The 17,532-nt window shown below is 41.1% G+C and overlaps 1 protein-coding gene across 2 annotated transcripts in view; it reads left to right on the top strand.

Moving 5' to 3' along the window:
- The first annotated feature begins 3,033 nt into the window (after positions 1-3,033).
- Positions 3,034-17,532, top strand: part of REL (REL proto-oncogene, NF-kB subunit) — a 39,746-nt gene continuing 25,247 nt past the window's right edge. For both annotated transcript variants that reach the window (XM_080686057.1, XM_080686056.1), the window contains exons 1-3: positions 3,034-3,598; positions 13,902-14,044; positions 16,208-16,356. In XM_080686057.1, coding sequence (XP_080542183.1) covers positions 3,589-3,598; positions 13,902-14,044; positions 16,208-16,356 — 302 coding nt within the window. In that variant the 5' untranslated portion in view covers positions 3,034-3,588. The remainder of the gene's footprint in view (positions 3,599-13,901; positions 14,045-16,207; positions 16,357-17,532) is intronic.

The raw sequence follows: 17,532 nt of genomic DNA, 5'->3' as shown, positions 1-17,532 counted from the left end.
GGGCCACAATGGGTTCTTAAACTGGACCGGAGGGCCGGAACAAAAGCATGGATGAAGTGTTTGTGTGAACTAATATAAATTCAAAGTAAAGGAGCAGAGGGAAAGCAAGAGAACCCTCCGCTCTTTCGGTTCCGCGGGCTGGATAGAACAGCCGAACGGGCCCGATCCGGCCCGCGGGCCGTAGTTTGCCCACGGCTGGGCTACACCCTCCCCCGCACCCGTAGGGCTTGACAGAGGACCTCAGGCTGCATCCCCCACCCGGCAGAGCTTGACAGGGGACCTCAGGCGGCGCCCCCCACCCTGGCGTCAGGCTGGGGGACCTCAGGCCATGCCTCCCACACCGGCACCAGGCCAGGGGACCTGAGGCCATGCCCCCCGCCTGGCGGGGCTTGATGGGGGACCTCAAGGTGCGCTTCCCGTCCTGGTGCTGGGCTAGGGGACCTCAGGCCACGTCCCCCACCAGGTGGGGCTTGACAGGGGACTTCAGGCCACGCCCCCAACCTGACACCAGGCCAGGGGACCTCAGGCCACACCCTCCGCCCCAGCACTGGGCCAGGGGACCTGAGGCTGTGCCCCCCTGCCTGGCGGGGCTTGACTGGAGACCTCAGGCCATGCTCCCCACCCAGCGGGGCTTGACGAGGGACCTCAAGGTGCACCCCCAGTGCTGGGTCGGGGGAACTCAGGCCGCGCCCCCTGCCCAGTGGGGATTGACGGGGGACCTGAGGCTGTGCCCCCCTCCCAGTGCCAGGGCGGGGGACCTAAGGCTGCGCCCTCCCCATCTGGCGGGGCTTGACGGGGGACCTCAGGCCATGCCCACCACCCAGTGGGGCTTGACAGGGGATCTCAGGCCATGTCCTCCACCTGGCGGAGCTTGACGGGGGACCTCAAGGCACGCCCCCACCCCAGTCTGTCTGGAGGACCCCAGGCCATGCCCCCAGTCCTGGCACCGGGCCAGGGGACCTGAGGCTACGTCCCCTGCCTGGTGGGGCTTGACAAGGGTGGAACTGGCCAGGTCTGGATCTAGCCCAATGGGGGTGGGGCTGGCCGGGTCTGGGTCTCACACGATTTTGAGGCGCATGTGGGTGGGCAGGGACTTGACTCTGGGTCCCAAGGTGCGCCCCAGACTCTGACAGGAGGAAGGTTTTCATATACATTTTACTAATTTTCTTTCATCTCTGACACTTCTATTATAGAGAAAGGGCAAATAGCAATATTAAATTATTTCCTCTAATTAATCCCCTTTTAATGTGCACGAATTTCATGCACCGGGCCACTAGTATGTTATAACTCAGCCGTGGGCAAACTATGGCCCTTGGGCCGGATCCGGCCCGTTCGGCTGTTCTATCCGGCCCACAGAGCCGAAAGAGAGGAGGGTTCTCTTGCTCTCCCCTCCACTCCTTCACCAGCAGCAGTGTTAACATGGCAACGTCGGGAAACACAGCCGCAGCTCCTTCTTCTGAGTGGGCGGATTTATATCCGCCCATTCAGTAGAAGGAACAACCTCTCAATCTTCCAGAGGCTCCTTGTAATGCCCGCGGACGCGTCCCCCGACATCACCCTGGGAATGCGTAGACACGTTATCGTGCTGATGTAGGGAGACACGCCCCTGGAGAGCACAGTATCAGAGCATTAGCTAAAAAGGAGACCAACAACACTTGTTCCCTCTGAAGTTGATGTTTTAAAGACCAAAAACCTTTCAACCCAGTCTACATTGCCATCTACATCTACGTCCCAGGCATAATTTGGAAGTTGCACTAAAGAAAATGTTTAATTTACTGTTTACACATTTTGTTCTTTTCTATTTGTTTTAGTTTTAAATTATTTTATTATATTTAAGTTTAATTTGAAAGGCTTTTGTATCTTTCCTTTGTTAGGCAATTTTATTTTGCCTTTGCCATCTTCAATATAAGGTATGTTATTGTGCTATGATTCCTCCATTTTTTGAAGTTTCAAATTATAATAATTAGTGTTTACATTCTTCTTGTTAAAATGTTTGAAATGAATAAAACTATTGAAAGAAAAAAATAAGTCCGTACCCTTTTATGTAATGATGTTTACTTTGAATTTGTATTAGTTCACACAAACACTCCATCCATGCTTTTGTTCCGGCCCTCCGGTCCAGTTTAAGAACCCATTGTGGCCCTCGAGTCAAAAAGTTTGCCCACCCCTGTTATAAATGAAATAAATGAGCTAACATACAGGTTCTTAGCACAGGAAGGAAACAAAGTTATACTAGATTCCTTAACACAATGATTTTCAACCTGTGTGCCCCAATAATTTTTTAAACATGCAATACTTGACTATTTAATCAGGGTCACTGACATATTTCTCCTTAGGTGGTCAGATTAAAAAAATGCCAACATCCAACACAACAATAGCCATCTAGTGTTAATGAATCAAAGTTATACCTATTTTTCTTTTTGGTAAGATGGGCAAAAATACACTTTTTGGTGTGCCGCAGAATTTTAGTAATTAGTTTGTCATAAAATGAAAAATATTGAAAATCACTGCTTTTAACACACTGTTTCCATTCACCCTTTCCTCCTGGGTATCTCTGTCAAATCCCAGGATAGTGTCCACCCCACGAATCATGAGCACACTGCGTAATGATATAACGTACTCACAGTGCGGTGACCCTTAAGAGTTTAAGAAGCTTTACTAGGTAAAGTACGTAAAGTTAAGTGAGCTTCGCACTTTAGATATAAAGAGGGAAAATCAGATGGCAGAGGTCCCCCATGCCAACACATGAATTACAAGTGCCTACGGACGACAGCCGCTCCCGCACTTCCCCTCCCGGGCGCACCGCGAGCGTAGCACAGCGCCGCCCGCAGGCGCGGGGGCGGAGATTTGCATGTGCGAAATCGGGAAGAGGGGGGGAACCACCCCGAGAAAACCCCGGGCCCTAGTTCTACCGCCCGGGGAGGGCCGGCCTCACTTCGCTGCCCGCCCCGCCCCCGAGGGCTCCGGGGCGGCCGGCCCTCTCGACGTCACTGTGCCCTCCTACTCGCTCCTGAACTTTAAACCGCGCTCTTTAGAACAACCTGGAGGAGGGGGATTTCTGCGGAGCTGGCGCTTTCGCACGCTCGGGACCATCACTCCCGGCTCCAAGTGTTCCCTGCGCTCCCGAAGATTCCGCGCACCTGCTCCCCCGACCCGGTCCCGAGCCCGAGCCCACCGCAGCTCCCCGGGTGGAAGCGTGGGCGGGGCGTGGGCCGTGGAGTGCGGATGCGCGCGCGCTCGCCGCGAGGTCGCCCGGCTCCTCCGCCCCCGGGAAGGCGGCGGCCAGGAGCCTACGTCAGCCGCGGGAAATCCCCTACAGCCGGGCGCCGGCTCTCCAGCGGCAGGCGCTCGGCCCCGCGGCGCTTCGCCCCCTGGCTTCTGCACCCTGGACGGGCGACGCCGGGCGATCCGCAGCGCGAGAATTAAGGGGGTGGGAAGGTGTGAGCCGCAAACCAGAGGAGGGCGGGAAGGAGGAAGACGCCCCGGGGGTGGTCTGGGGGACAGTGGGGTCCCGCCGGCAGAGGACGGAGTGGCGGGCTGACTGACTGCGGCTGCCTTCGGTCCGGACGCGCGGCACGGAGCGGAGCCATGGCCTCCGGTGAGTGCGCCCGGCGCCGCGGGCCGGTCCGGGTCTGGCGGTGGGCAAGGAGCTCGTCCCGGGCGGGGGGTCTTGCTGCTCAGTTTCGGGGGCTCAGTTTTGATTGTGGAGCATTCTGACTTTAAAATCGCCTCATCTGGCAAATTGTCAGTCTTGTAAAAAAAAAAAAAAAAAAAAAAAAAAGGTCCAGGGTTTGCGTGCGAAATCAAAGCCATGCTCTGTAATTTGATGCGATTACAATAGCCGGAACCTTAGAAATTCCCAACGAGTTGGCTTTAGAAGTTAGGAAAGTAATAATGTAAATAAAAGGAGACGAAGAGTTCTCGTATTGAAAAATTGATTTTGAAATGGTGGTTTTATGTTTTAGACTAGAAATGAGGAACCTCAGACCTCAGGAGAGCTTTGCGCGGGGTGTGTGTGTGTGTGTAATCTCATCCAGTGCTGAGAGGTGATGCTGCTGTGCTCACAGTTGCACACAATATGTGCCTTTAAAAGTCACCAGTGGCGTTTTAACAGGGCTTACCGTGCAAATGTTGCCTCGACAAAGTGGGCAATTTTTACAATACACTGCGCACGTTCTAGTTTACGCAGTTTTGTTTTGTTTGTTTGTTCTTCGTTGGAAAGAAGGGAAAAGAGAATTTTTAGAATACCCACGTTTTACAGTAAGGGTAGGGATGAGGACCACTTTGTATTACTTGTGTAAATATTCATTTTCAGGGAATAACTGCGTGAATCTCTTGCTTTGGGGGGAAAGGAACGGCTTAGAGGGCAAGGGAGGGAGTCTCGTATTTATAGCCGTGGCTTAGGGCAGCCTGTAACCGAAGGGGAAGTAAACCAAGTCGTCTACGTTCGAGTTGGACCTTTTCAGGATCCTGGTGAGGTTCCTAGGGGCTCCTTCCCGGCCGAGGGAGCAGCGTGAGCAGAGGCTGGGAGAGCCGGGAGTTCCCGGTGAACGCATCCCCGGCGGGCTGAGGAGGGGCGCTGGTTGATGCCTGACCCGCATCCTCCCCAGTCCCTGAGACAGTCACCCACAGCAGAAGACGGACGGTGTCTGGCAGAGAAGAGGAAGTTGAAAGCTTAGAGGATTTTTACAAGGGTTGAACAGAACACTGTCATAGCTGCTGCTTTAGGCTGAAAAGGAAATTGAGGTGGTTCACATGACACTTGATTTCAGTTTGTGTGTGTGGTTTTCAAGTGGGGTTTAAAATATTTCAACTTTCTCTTCACCCACTTCACTGACCCTCAAACTTTCAGATAATCTTGTAAGTTGATACATTGGAAGTGTGTTTAGATGAAAAGTGCAAAGATGACTTGAAATATTAGGTTAATTTATTGGTTATGAGAGCTTGTATGAAAGTAGTAGAGAATGGCGAGCATTATAAATTTAACCAAAAAAGGTCAGCCTGCTGGCAATTGAACCAAACTTTATTAATATATGGCATGAATGTAATACTTCTAATTCTTGCAGAAAAGAGAGAAAAATAATTTACCACATAGAGGAAGAGTATTGTAAAACCCAATCATTTAAAAATGTGATACAGTTTAAACTTGTTTAATAACATTATATTTTGTGCTGTTATGAGGACTGATTCCCTAAATTGAAGGGGCAATTTTTTTAAGCAGTAGAAAGTTGTAGAATAACTATCACAAGTTATTTAAATTAATTCAGTTGTTTGAAAATTGCTAAGCAAATTTTTAAAAAGGAGTTTGAGTGTACTTAAGCAGTGGTAAAGACTTTAGAGAGTTACTAAATTATAAATTCTCATCCTGTTTCGAAACAGTGATTTAACCTAATCACACAAAAAAAGTTATGCTAAATTAGTTTATCATTGTCTAGTTTAGATTCTGTTTGTAGTAAGGTAGTATTAAAACCTCAAAAGGTATTTTTATTGATTACCAAGCCTTAACCATTTCTTCATTTCTCCCGGATGTCATATGTAAATAGGTATGTGTAGTTGAATATGTGATCTGTATAACGTAAAAAGTAACATCATAATCTCATAAGCAAATTCTGTAAGTACCATGAGTAACTGGGCTTTGATATATGTATATTTTATATAAATTCTAAATTTTGTTCAGGTAAATTATCATATTATTTAGAATATCACAGTTTGTGTTCTATTAAGTTGTCTTTTTAAATTACACCTTGCTTCCAGTCTTTTGATATGATTAATTAGAGTAGGCATTGTAAAAAAAAAATGCTCCCATTAGGCCATCATTACTCCTGTATATTTAAATAAAATTAGCTATTTTAGGTCTGAATTTAAAGCTTCCCATTGTTCCATTGAAAAGTGTTAAGATGTTCTTGTGTGTACATAGCAGCTCTGTTTACTAATAAATAGTACTGTCTTTGGTAAAATGTTTTAAAATTTAGATAATTTATTTTTACTATCAGTTTTCTTTAATATATAGTTCTACTATGTCACATAGGAAGTACACGAAGAATTTGTTTTTGTTAACGACACACTACTTCCCACCTCTGTCTGTAGTGTAAATTTCAAGAGAACTATTTCTCTTGAGTAAGGGGGTGGGGGGAATGTAAGTATGTGGTGCAATTTAAATTTTTAATGGTAGAGCTGCAAGCTGGACTTGATAGCTAAAGCAGATGACTTATTTTTTAAAAAAATAAATAAAAGACTACATAGAAATATGAAGGCTGTTTCAGAAATGCAACACATGAAAATATAGAGATAGCAGTAATATAAAGGAATGAAGGTGATGTATGGTAGGCATAGAGTAAAGGGAATGAGTGAATGAAATGACTAGTGAGGAGTCAGATCATGAATCATTTTGGGAGCACGTGGAGTGTGTGTATTGTAGTATCTCAAACACAGTTTAAGGGACTCGGCATTCCTTTTATTCCATCTTTTTCTCATCTGTTCTCTGCAGATGATTGGGGTTGTAGGTACACGACCTAAGTAACTGAATGAAATATACTTTTTTTTATACCAAAGGAAATTATTGTAAGCAAGATATAATGTACAACAAAAGAAATTTTGAAAAAATTGTAAATCTCAAGGATTTTTTATTAAAAGAAAGCTCTTTTTATTTTCCAGGGGTCCAAGTTTGGATGTCAGAAATCTAGACACGATAGAGAGAAAAACATTAAATGGGAACGTATAGGGATATTTTTCATTATATATTTTAAACAATTTACTTTTGTTTTACCACTGTGTATATCATTCACATAACCCCCCCCCCAAAAAAAAAACACCAAACCCCACCTCCTATAAATTAGCAGGACAATGTTTTTCCATTTTTGAAAAATGATCATTAACATTGTGTGGGATATACTTATACAAAAAATGTATTTTAAATTCATATTTAAATGAGCATCCTGTAATTTTTATTTTTAAATCTGGTGATCTTAGTCAAGACAGATGATTTGGTCCTGCCATCTATTCTTCATTTAGTTAAATACCTGAAAGATCTAGGACAGATTTTAAATATTTCCCTACTTTTTCACCCTGGAAGTTAATTTTTTTTTCAATCCTTATTTTTTTACCCCCATGACAATGAAATCTCTAGCAGTAGACTCTCTGTTGTCAAAATCTTTCATTTACCTTGTAATGCATACATCAGTCAAATACTCATCTAAAAATTCCCTTGCTTGGGTTATTAAGATCCAATTGAGAATCAGCCTGATATGTTGAAATAAACCTGGACGTTAGCCTATGATGAACCTGAATGGGTTTTTATTCCATTTCTACCACTCTGTGATATAAAAATGGGAATAATTACTGCTGAGTCTTGTGAGGAACAAATGTGATCATGAATGCCCATGATCACATTTTTTTGTAGTGGAGCAGTTTGGGGGGAATAATTACTGCTGAGTCTTGTGAGGAACAAATGTGATCATGAATGCCCATGATCACATTTTTTTGTAGTGGAGCAGTTTGGGGACTTAAAACTGTAGGAAACAGAGACTACGAGAGGCCCTTGGCACTTACTACTTAAGCATCTGATGATTCTAGAATGTTGTGAAACCATAGAACCAATATTCATAGACTAGATCAGATGCTAGATAGATATATCTAATACCCTATATAATAAAAGGCTAATATGCAAATTGTCCCCACGGGAGTTCAACCAACTGGGAGTTCGACCGCTCGCTATGACATGCACTGACCACCAGGGGGCGGCACAGGATGAAGGAAGGCGCATCTGGGGGAAGGAAGGCCCTGGCCGGCAGCCAGAAGGCCCCCGATCGGCCCTGATCGCCGGCCAGGCCTTGGGACCCTACCATGTACGAGTTTCATGCACCGGGCCTCTAGCTAATATATAAGAAAGGAATGCCCATTTACTTTTAAAATATTTGAAATGGTTTTGTGTATATTTAAACTAGGGGAATAGAATTTGACAGTGATGTTTGGACTCAAGTGTATTTTTTCTCCTTTGTCCACTTAAATGATAGTAAGCATTCTGGGGGGAAAAATAAATCTAAAATTGTTTAGTAGATAAATCATGTGTCCTTTTGCCAAGTTGATTGATACAGTTTATCCTCTATTTTATTTCTTTTGCACCTTCCATGTTAGTCTTTTTCCTTCCTTATGGGAATAGGCTTAAGTTTTCTTTGCCCCTTTGTTAATTGCATGCAATTCTAGCTATTGAAGAAGTGGTAACTCTAAATTTTGATAACAAGGAAGAAACAGAAAAAGTCACCCGCGTTCTAGGGTAAAGAAGATCATCACCATGATTCAATTGGGTTCCTAGGTTGAAGGAAAGAAGAATAGTTATTATTTTCTTTTTCTTCAAAGTGAGTAGAGGTGATATTTGGAAAAGTATATATTGTTAGCTCCATTTGCTCCTTTGAGTCTCTGTTATCCAGTACCCCTGTGAGGGAGATGCAGTCTGTAATTAATTATTCTCAACTGTGGTGTTGACACATTGGTGTATTATAATCATTTGTGTGCTGTATTTAAGAAATGTTTTTGGTGATAGTTAAAATATTAATTTTGCAAATGATTTACTTTTTAAAATAGATCAGAGTGATTAAAGGCTATCCTTACAGTAATGTTTCCTCCCCTTTGCTTGCATTTGGATAAGCTTTTCCGAGTGGGAGGGAGGGAAAGAGGAGTTACAAGCAGTCAAAATTCTTCTGCCTAGTTTATCTATCACCCAGCCTGTACTTGTGTGTGAATTTTTGGATTACTTCTCCAGATATGTGCATCATTGTTTCCACTTCTTTATGTTCCAGGACAATGGTTCTTAATCAGGAATGTGTTAGAATTGCTTGGGAGGCTTATTCAGGAACATGTCTGGGCTTTAGATGAATCTCTGTTTCTGTTCAGCAGACCTCAGGTGGGGCCAGGGAATGTGTATGTTTTGAAAGCTACCTAGGTGATTCTGATATACAACCCCAGGATGAACTCTGTTCCAGGAATATCATTGGATCTAAATATGCATCTGCCTGTAGCAAGATGCATATCTTCTTAACCTAAATTGCATTTATTTTAGGTTATTTGCTGTATCAATTATTATGAATTTATCTTCAGCTGTTTTTATGCTTATTGTTGGTATCTCAGCTGTCATATTTGCTAATGTCATTCATAATTTCATATAATTTTGAGCTTTAGTTTTATCTATAAAATGGGATGATAATTTCTGTTTTATGAATAAAAAAAATCATATGAGAAATGATTAAACACAGTGTTATAATTACTATAATTAATATTTTTTCACTGTATAATTAATGCTGGTTCCCAATTCTAGCTATACAGTTTTAGTTTATAATGTGTCTTTCTGACAGTTGATCCACTTTTAACTTTTATTTCAGTGTAATTTCTTTTTTTTTATCTTACAAACTCATACTTTGTTAGGTAGGCACTATGTATTTTATGGTCTTACCTGCACATACTTTTGCATATGTGCAGGTAAGACCATAAATAAATCTTGCAAACATTTTGGCTATATTTCAAATGTTATTCTGGTCTGTATTGGCTTTTTATAATATTATTCAAAATATAGGGGTCAATCCCAGTTTATTAATTAAAGAAATCAATTTGTTTGGAGCCCAATTTTGAAGACTTTTCAGTGCTTTGCAAAACTTCAGTGATTTGAGATAGTATTATGAGTTGAATACTCATTTTCCTTGCAATTCCCTGATTTATATTCAAAACAGGGAATTGAGGAAGGAAGTAATTGGGGTACTGACACATGATATAAATGATTTATAGCTGGAAGTTTTTAAAAAACATACATATAAGAAATCGGAATATAAATGGATATGAGGAGTATGACGATGTAGCCATTTTAGTACATACAAAGCACTATTTTTTTCCATAGTAGATGGAGTCTATTGAAGAAAATCTGATTAATCATGAATGCATAACTTAATCAAAAAGATCTTTAGATTTTTATTCATTCATTCAACCGATATTTACTGAATATCTGTGTGCAAGACACCAGTGAGTAAGATGCAATTCCTGCTTTCAAGTAGCTTAAAGAAATAAAACAAGTAGCTTTTTTCCAAGTAGCAATAGTAAGTCTTCCCTAAATCACAGTCATTTGGAATAATTGCTATAAACAAAATACTATGGTAGTTTAGCATAGAGGAAGATTATTTCCAGCTGGAGGAATGTAGAATATTACAATAAACTCTGGTTGTTGGTAAGACTTTTTACCAATAAAGAGCTTCTACAATAGGAAGAACAGAGTTCAAGGTTTTTTTAAGCACTTGATGTTATATAACTAATATGTCATTTTTATATTTTAAAAAATCTTTTTAAAATGTTTTATTTAATTTTAAATAAATAAAATTTCTGTTCTCTTGTGTATAGACTTCTTCATAAACACTTTCTAGTTTAAGGAAGTGTTGTGTAACCAATGAAATTATTTGAATTCTCATTTTGAGCCTAGCATTTTTGTTCACACTCCTCCCCCAATAGTTAGCCACTTACCCTTAATGATGTCATTCTATATCAACTTCCCACCAAGACAACCTTTAAATAAGTAGTGGGCAGGGATTAATTTGACCTTTAGTTCAACCACATAAATGATTTAAGATATCACTTAAAAAATTTTTTAAAAAATTTTTAAGTTGAGTATTTTGAGTTATTGTAAAGAAAATGTATTTCACTGTAAATATTCCTACAAGGATATATAAGCATGTGAGATATTTGAAACTGAAATGTGAATTTGAATTACTTGAAATATACAAAAATATATAAGGATATGAAATATATGCATGCCTACATTTTTTTTTTTTTTAGTAAAATTGAAATAAGTATCATGAACTTGATTAGGTTAAATTTTTTTTTTCCTGGCTCTTTGTCTTTTGAATAAACAAATAGGTAGTAGATTCAAACGCAAGAAGTCTGATCCAAACAGAATAAAATTAAAGGTGACAGTAATACTTTACTCAGTAACCCAAAGTAGAAACTATGGAGCCATCAATGATTCTTTTTATTTCTTTTTTTAATATATTATTTTTTATTGATTTCAGAGAGGGGGAGAGAGAGAGAAATATCGATTAAAGAGAATCATTGATTGCCTGCCTCCTGCATGCCCCCTACTGGAGATGGAGTCCACAACCCAGGCATGTGCCCTTGACTGGAATCGAACCCGGGACCTTTCAATCCACAGGCCGACACTCCATCCACTGAGCCAAACCAGCTAGGGCAAGGATTCTTTTTCTTAACCCTAATGTTCAGTCAGTCACCATTACTGTCAATTTTATCTTCTAAATAATCCTTCATTTCTATTATTACTACCATATTTCAGACATACTCTCATCATTACTCATATTATTGTAGCAGCCTCTAAAACTGATCACCTTGCTTTCCTTTTTCAATCTGTTTATTGCCACCAGAATTCTTATTTGAAAATTCCTGTCTGACCATGTGATTCCCCTACATAAGATCATTCCACTCATTGACACTCAGAGAACGAAACCCAAATCCCCAAATGTACCCTGGTTTTTAGTTCTCTTTCTAAGCAAGGGAAAGCCACCCCATTCCCATCGGGGCTATTTTGGTGATTCTTGAAATCTTCTCTTCCACTGAGGCTATATCTTCTATACTGGTACACCTTTGGACACACTGTTTCCTTTTCTTAGATTGCCTACCTGTTTCCTTCTCCCTCCGTCTCCACCTTTTTGCTTCATCAATTCCTATTTTCCTTTGTGTTGTTTGCCTCATTGTTCTGTAAAATCCTTGAAAGTAGCAGTTGTGATACCATCATGGTATCACTATAAATCATTGTTTTAAGAAAGCACCTGAAATAATCGACACTATTACTACTATTTGTTATATTCGAGACACTTGGTAAGAACGTAACACTTTATGTCTAATCCTCACAAGAACCCACTGAGGCAGAACTGTTGTTATTAGCTCCATTTTATGCAGTGGGAGATTTAAGAAATTTAATAACATTTACAAGGTTGTCATTGTTAAGATTTAGCTGGGTAGGATTCAAAGGCTTCTTCCTTTGAATCCATAATGCACTGAGACCCACTGTGTTACCCTTTCTGAAGATTTGTTTGCATTCTAACACGGAATAAGCCTATAGTATATCCTATATAATAAAGAGATAATATGCAAATTGAGCATCACTGCAACACAAGATGGCCGCCCCCATGTGGACACAAGATGGCCACCACAAGGTGGCTGGCAGGGGAGGGCAGTTGTGGGCGATCAGGCCAGCAGGGGAGGGCAGTTGGGAGGAGCCAGGCCTGCAAGGGAGGGCAGTTGGGGGGGACCAGGCCTGCAGGGGAGGGCAGTGGGGGTGATCAGACCTGTAGGGTAGGACAGGTAGGCGAGACCAGGCCGGCAGGGGAGGGCTGTTAGGGGCAACCAGGCTGGCAAGGGAGGGCATTTGGGGCGACCAGGCCGGCAGGCAGAAGCAGTTAGGGGCAATCAGGTAGGCAGGCAGGCGTGTGGTTGGGAGCCAGCAGTCCTAGATTGTGAGAGGGATGTCCGACTGCCCATTTAGGCCCAATCTCAGTGGGCATTCGGACATCCCTAGAGGGGTCCCAGATTGGAGAGGGTGCAGGCTGGGCTGAGGGACACACACCCCCATGCACGAATTTCATGCTCCGGGCCTCAAGTATATATATAAAAAAAGGATATCTAATTTTAGTATAAAGGCTGCTGAAGTGATCACACAAAAATGGATATCTAATTGAGGCAATTTAGAAATAACTAAAGTGATTGAGGAAGGTTTTTCACTGATGGAAGTTCTCTTCATGTGTCTGAAACAAAAACACATTGCTATGTATTCTATTTGTAAGCACACTTGCGTGTCTTTAGTGAACTTTTGTTTCCACAATTTGGATAAGGGGGGTTTAAGGTACATATTTTTTAGAGAGCTTTATTGACATATATTAAATTGCACTTGTTTAAAGTATGCATTCTGGTGTTTGTTTTTTAATAATTCTTTAGTGTAAGTATTACATATGTCCCCTTTTTTTCGTTCTGGTAAGTTTTGACATATGTTCAGCCTTGAAATAATTGCTTACAATTACCATAATTAGCATGCCTCTTTCCCCCCACTCCAACCCCCAATCTGCACTCTGACACTATAGATTATTTTACATGTTCTAGAGTTTTATATGTATGGAATCATACAGCATGTGCTCTTTAAGCCTGGCTTTTGCTCAGCATAATTATTTTGAGATTCACCTGTCATGTTTATCAGGAGTTCATTCTAAAGTTGCATATTTTCATTTGTATTTGTTATAGAAATAATTACTTTCTTTCCCTTCATGATATCTTATACTTTAGAAAGGTTTAGATGAGACTGATTGAAGATTATCTTCAGCCTGAAGCCCCTTCTGAAACGTGTTTTGATATACTCTGTAAAAGTCCATTGACTGCAAGGATTTTAGATGCATTTACATTTCCAATGAGTAGTTTTTTAGTCCACTATTAAGAGGTAAAATCAAGCTGTTAAACTCACTTTTGGAGTATAACATTGTACTTCTGAAGATTTTCTTCTTGACTGTTCTGGGGGAACCTTAGGAGAAAGAAACCCTTCTGCTTGGTCTCATGTGAGAAGTGGGTATCCCCAAAGTGGCTATCTCAGAACTTCACATTGGCATTAGCTCTAGATATTAAGCAATAAAGTGCTAACCAATCAATATGATTTGAATGACGTGTGTTAACTCTATTTGGAGCTCAATTTGAATCAGAGAAAAAGGTGTCTTTGCCACCCAATCTTAGATAATTACATTTTAACCTTGTTATTTAATTTGGGAGAGAAAATATTTTAGTCTGCTGTTTTAAAAAAAAAAATGAAATGGTTAATAGCCATTATTATTGCTATTTGAATCTTACGTTCCTCCCCCCCTTTTTTTAAATTTCAGGTGGGTATAACCCATATATAGAGATCATTGAACAACCCAGGCAGCGGGGAATGCGTTTTCGATACAAATGTGAAGGGCGATCAGCAGGCAGCATTCCGGGGGAGCACAGCACAGACAACAACCGAACATACCCGTCTATCCAGGTAATAGACCATTCTCCTGTGTTTGTGTCTCACTCTTAGTTGCTTCAGATTTTAACTACAGCAATTGCATTAAAGGCTCAGTTTCTTTACAGTCATTTCCATGGACTTTTCTTCTTTTTAACTAGAGGCCCGGTGCATGAAATTGTGCACACGTAGGGTCCCTAGGCCTGGCCAGCGATCAGGGCCTATCTGTGGGCAACTGGCAGGGCGATTGCTGGCCCCGCCCCCTGTCGCCGGTCGCCTCCCTCTGCCGCCTCCCTCTGCGGGGCTACTGGCGGGGTGACCAGGGGGAGGGTGGTGCCGCTGGCACCCACCTTGGGTGGCCTGGGGCCTGTGGGCTGGGGGCAGATCCTGCGTTGAGCATCTGCCCCCTGGTGGTCAGTGCATGTCATAGCGACCAGTTGTTCCTCCGGTCGTTCTGCCATTCAGTCGATTTGCATATTAGGCTTTTATTATATAGGAGTGATTTGTACTAAATAGCTATCTAGGGTTATTTCTTAGCTATAGCATGGATTCTTCATCCCTGCTGATATTTATGTTTGTGTATTAATCTAAGTAGAGTGGTTCACAGTGCTCAGTGTACATTGGCAGCTTTTGGGTGATGATTCCTTTCATGAAACACAGAGCTAATGAGGAAAAAGCATTCTCTCCTTCCAGCAGTCAGCAAAATCATTCCGTAGATTACAGACATGGATTTGGGAACCCAATCAGAATTCTTTCTACAATCATTTGGCTAAACTAGGTTCTATGGGAAAGGAGAATGAACATTTTGCCTCCTTTTTCCTTGCCTTTATTGCCTACCCCTGATACTCTGGGTTTCATTGACTGATTTGAAATATAGTCATTTTCTAAATAGTTTTTCATGTTAGCATAAGTTTTAAAAGTAGTTTTTGATCCAAAATGACTTTGATAGTATACTCTACTTATAAAATATACTATATTTCATTTTATTTTTAATGAATTTTTAGCCTTTAAATGCCAATTAAAAACTTGAATGGCAGAGTGGATTTTGAAAAGTGTTTAGTCTTTCGTCAACAGATGTTAATTCACTGTTTCATAACTAAATTATTTACAAAGTTTATTCTATTGAACTTAAGGGGAAGGCTAAATTATAGAATAAAGCAATGGCAAAATTATTGAATTCTAAGATCCTAATTTTTTCACTTTTTTGGCAGCAATATGGATTTGAGTTATTTAAATCCTTTTGTTTAAATGTTAAAATGAGAGAAATGCTACTAAAAGGTAGCATTCCATAATTCAGCTTATTCTGTATGTTCTCGAAAATATTTCTAAGATCTGGTAGGTTCTGAACCCTTTACACATCTTGAGTTTTACATCAGCCTATATTACAGTTTTAAGTGGTTACTGTCTCTTTTATTCACAAAGTCAATAAATACTTCCTGGTTGCTTTTCAAATTAAGGTTAAATTCAGGATTATGGATTTTCGTGTCCTCTTACCTGTAAAGCTACCCATCATTATAGAACTGCTTTGCTCCTTTGTCGTAAGCTTTGGTTTTTATATTCCCTGCTTTGTGTTTGCAAACTTCCTAGTTTCCAAACTAAACATTCTCTTCCTCCCCATGCTCAGAAAATCCTCTTTCAATGTTTAACTCTCCTCCTTATTCTCCATGTCCTAGATGTACTTACTGTGTGAAAACAATTTTGTGAAACTCAACTTGATTTATTGCCTACTGTACAGCAAACACTTGGGATAGATAACTGATGAACAACTATTTTTGTCAGCTGAAATGTCACATATTAAATAAAATGGTCCTATGTATTGGTGTGCTGTCATATCCAGTGTGGCTTAAGTATATACTTTGAAGGGATGTTTATGGTATGGCAGTGAACCTAAAAGCATGGCATTCAGTGACTTAAAGATTAAGTATTTTCTCATGCACTGTGATAATATTTTGGTATAATTTTACTTGTTTTTAAAAGGAAAATAAGCAGAATCAGATGATAATGGCCAATTGAAATTAATATGCCAAGGAACTGAGAGGTAAATTCTTCCCTACTGGTATTCTTGGCAAGCTTCATCCAAACTGCAGTTGCCAGCCAACTGGATATAGTACTAGCTACATTATATAAATTGAACCCTCATTTAGTAGAATAGTTCTTCATGAGGAATATTTATGGATCATTTATTTCCCTCTTTTTCAGATTATGAACTGTTATGGAAAAGGAAAAGTGAGAATTACATTAGTAACAAAGAATGACCCATTTAAACCTCATCCTCATGATTTAGTAGGAAAAGACTGCAGAGATGGCTACTATGAAGCAGAATTTGGACAAGAACGCAGGCCTTTATTGTAAGTATACAATCACAGACATCTTCAGGAATCAGACAAGCATGGGATATTCTGTTTCCTATCTGTGTACATCTGATATTTTTTAGCAGAATAAACTAATTCCTCATTCTACTTCTGTTTACTATAGTGTACATTTAAATTTTCTTACCATTTACATTAGAAGTATCCTTTCAGCCCTAGTTGGTTTGGTTCAGTGGATAGAGTGTTGGCCTGTGGACTGAAGGGTCCCCGGTTCTATTCCGGTCAAGGGCACATGCCCAGATAGCAGGCTCGATCCCCAGTAGGGGGCACACAGGAGGCAGCTGATCAATGATTCTCTCTCATCATGTATGTTTCTCTTTCCCTTCCTCTCTGAAATCAATAAAAAAGTATATATTTTAGAAATTATGTATCACTGTGTTGGTGAGGCTGCCAGAAGAAGGATCCATTCATTCTGATGGTGATAGAGTAAATTAATAAAACCTTTCTGGTAGGCAATTTAACAACTATATAGCAAAAGTCTGGAAGATATGAATGTCTCTTGAACTAGCAATTCTACTAGGAACTTATCCTCATGAAACAATTAAGCATACTTAGACACTTAGCTATGGTGATGTTCACTGCAGCTCTGTTTGTAATGGCAAAAGTTAGAAGCAATCCAAATAATAAACAAAGGATTAGTTTAAGAAACTGGTACATCCATGCAATGTACTTCTATGTAACCTTAAAAATAATATCTACAGCCCTAACCGGTTTGGCTCAGTGGATAGAGCATTGGCCTGCGGACTCAAGGGTCCCAGGTTCGATTCCAGTCGAGGGCATGTACCTGGGTTGTGGGCACATACCCAGTGGGGAGTGTGCAGGAGGCAGCTGATCGATGTTTCTAACTCTCTATCCCTCTCCCTTCCTCTCTGTAAAAAAATCAATAAAATATATTTTTTTATAAAAATAACATCTACACTAATAAAAGAGAGAGATGCAAGTTGACCATACCTTCGTGACACCCACCAGCCAATCAGGAGTGAGTATGCAAATTAACCCAACAAAGATGGTGTGTTAATTTGCATATGCAGTCGCTGAGCAGCCCGGGGCAGGACACTTGTGTCGTCACCATGGCGACAACACAGGCGTTCCGCACCACCCCAGCCACTCAGGGCCTCTGGGCAGCATGGGAAGGCGGGGCCAGAGCGGAAAGGC

The sequence above is a fragment of the Plecotus auritus genome, assembly GCF_963455305.1.
Source record: "Plecotus auritus genome assembly, chromosome: 8".
Lineage (NCBI taxonomy): Eukaryota > Metazoa > Chordata > Mammalia > Chiroptera > Vespertilionidae > Plecotus > Plecotus auritus.
The sequence above is the reverse complement of the archived record's forward strand: the minus strand, read 5'-3'. Positions and strand labels throughout refer to the sequence as shown.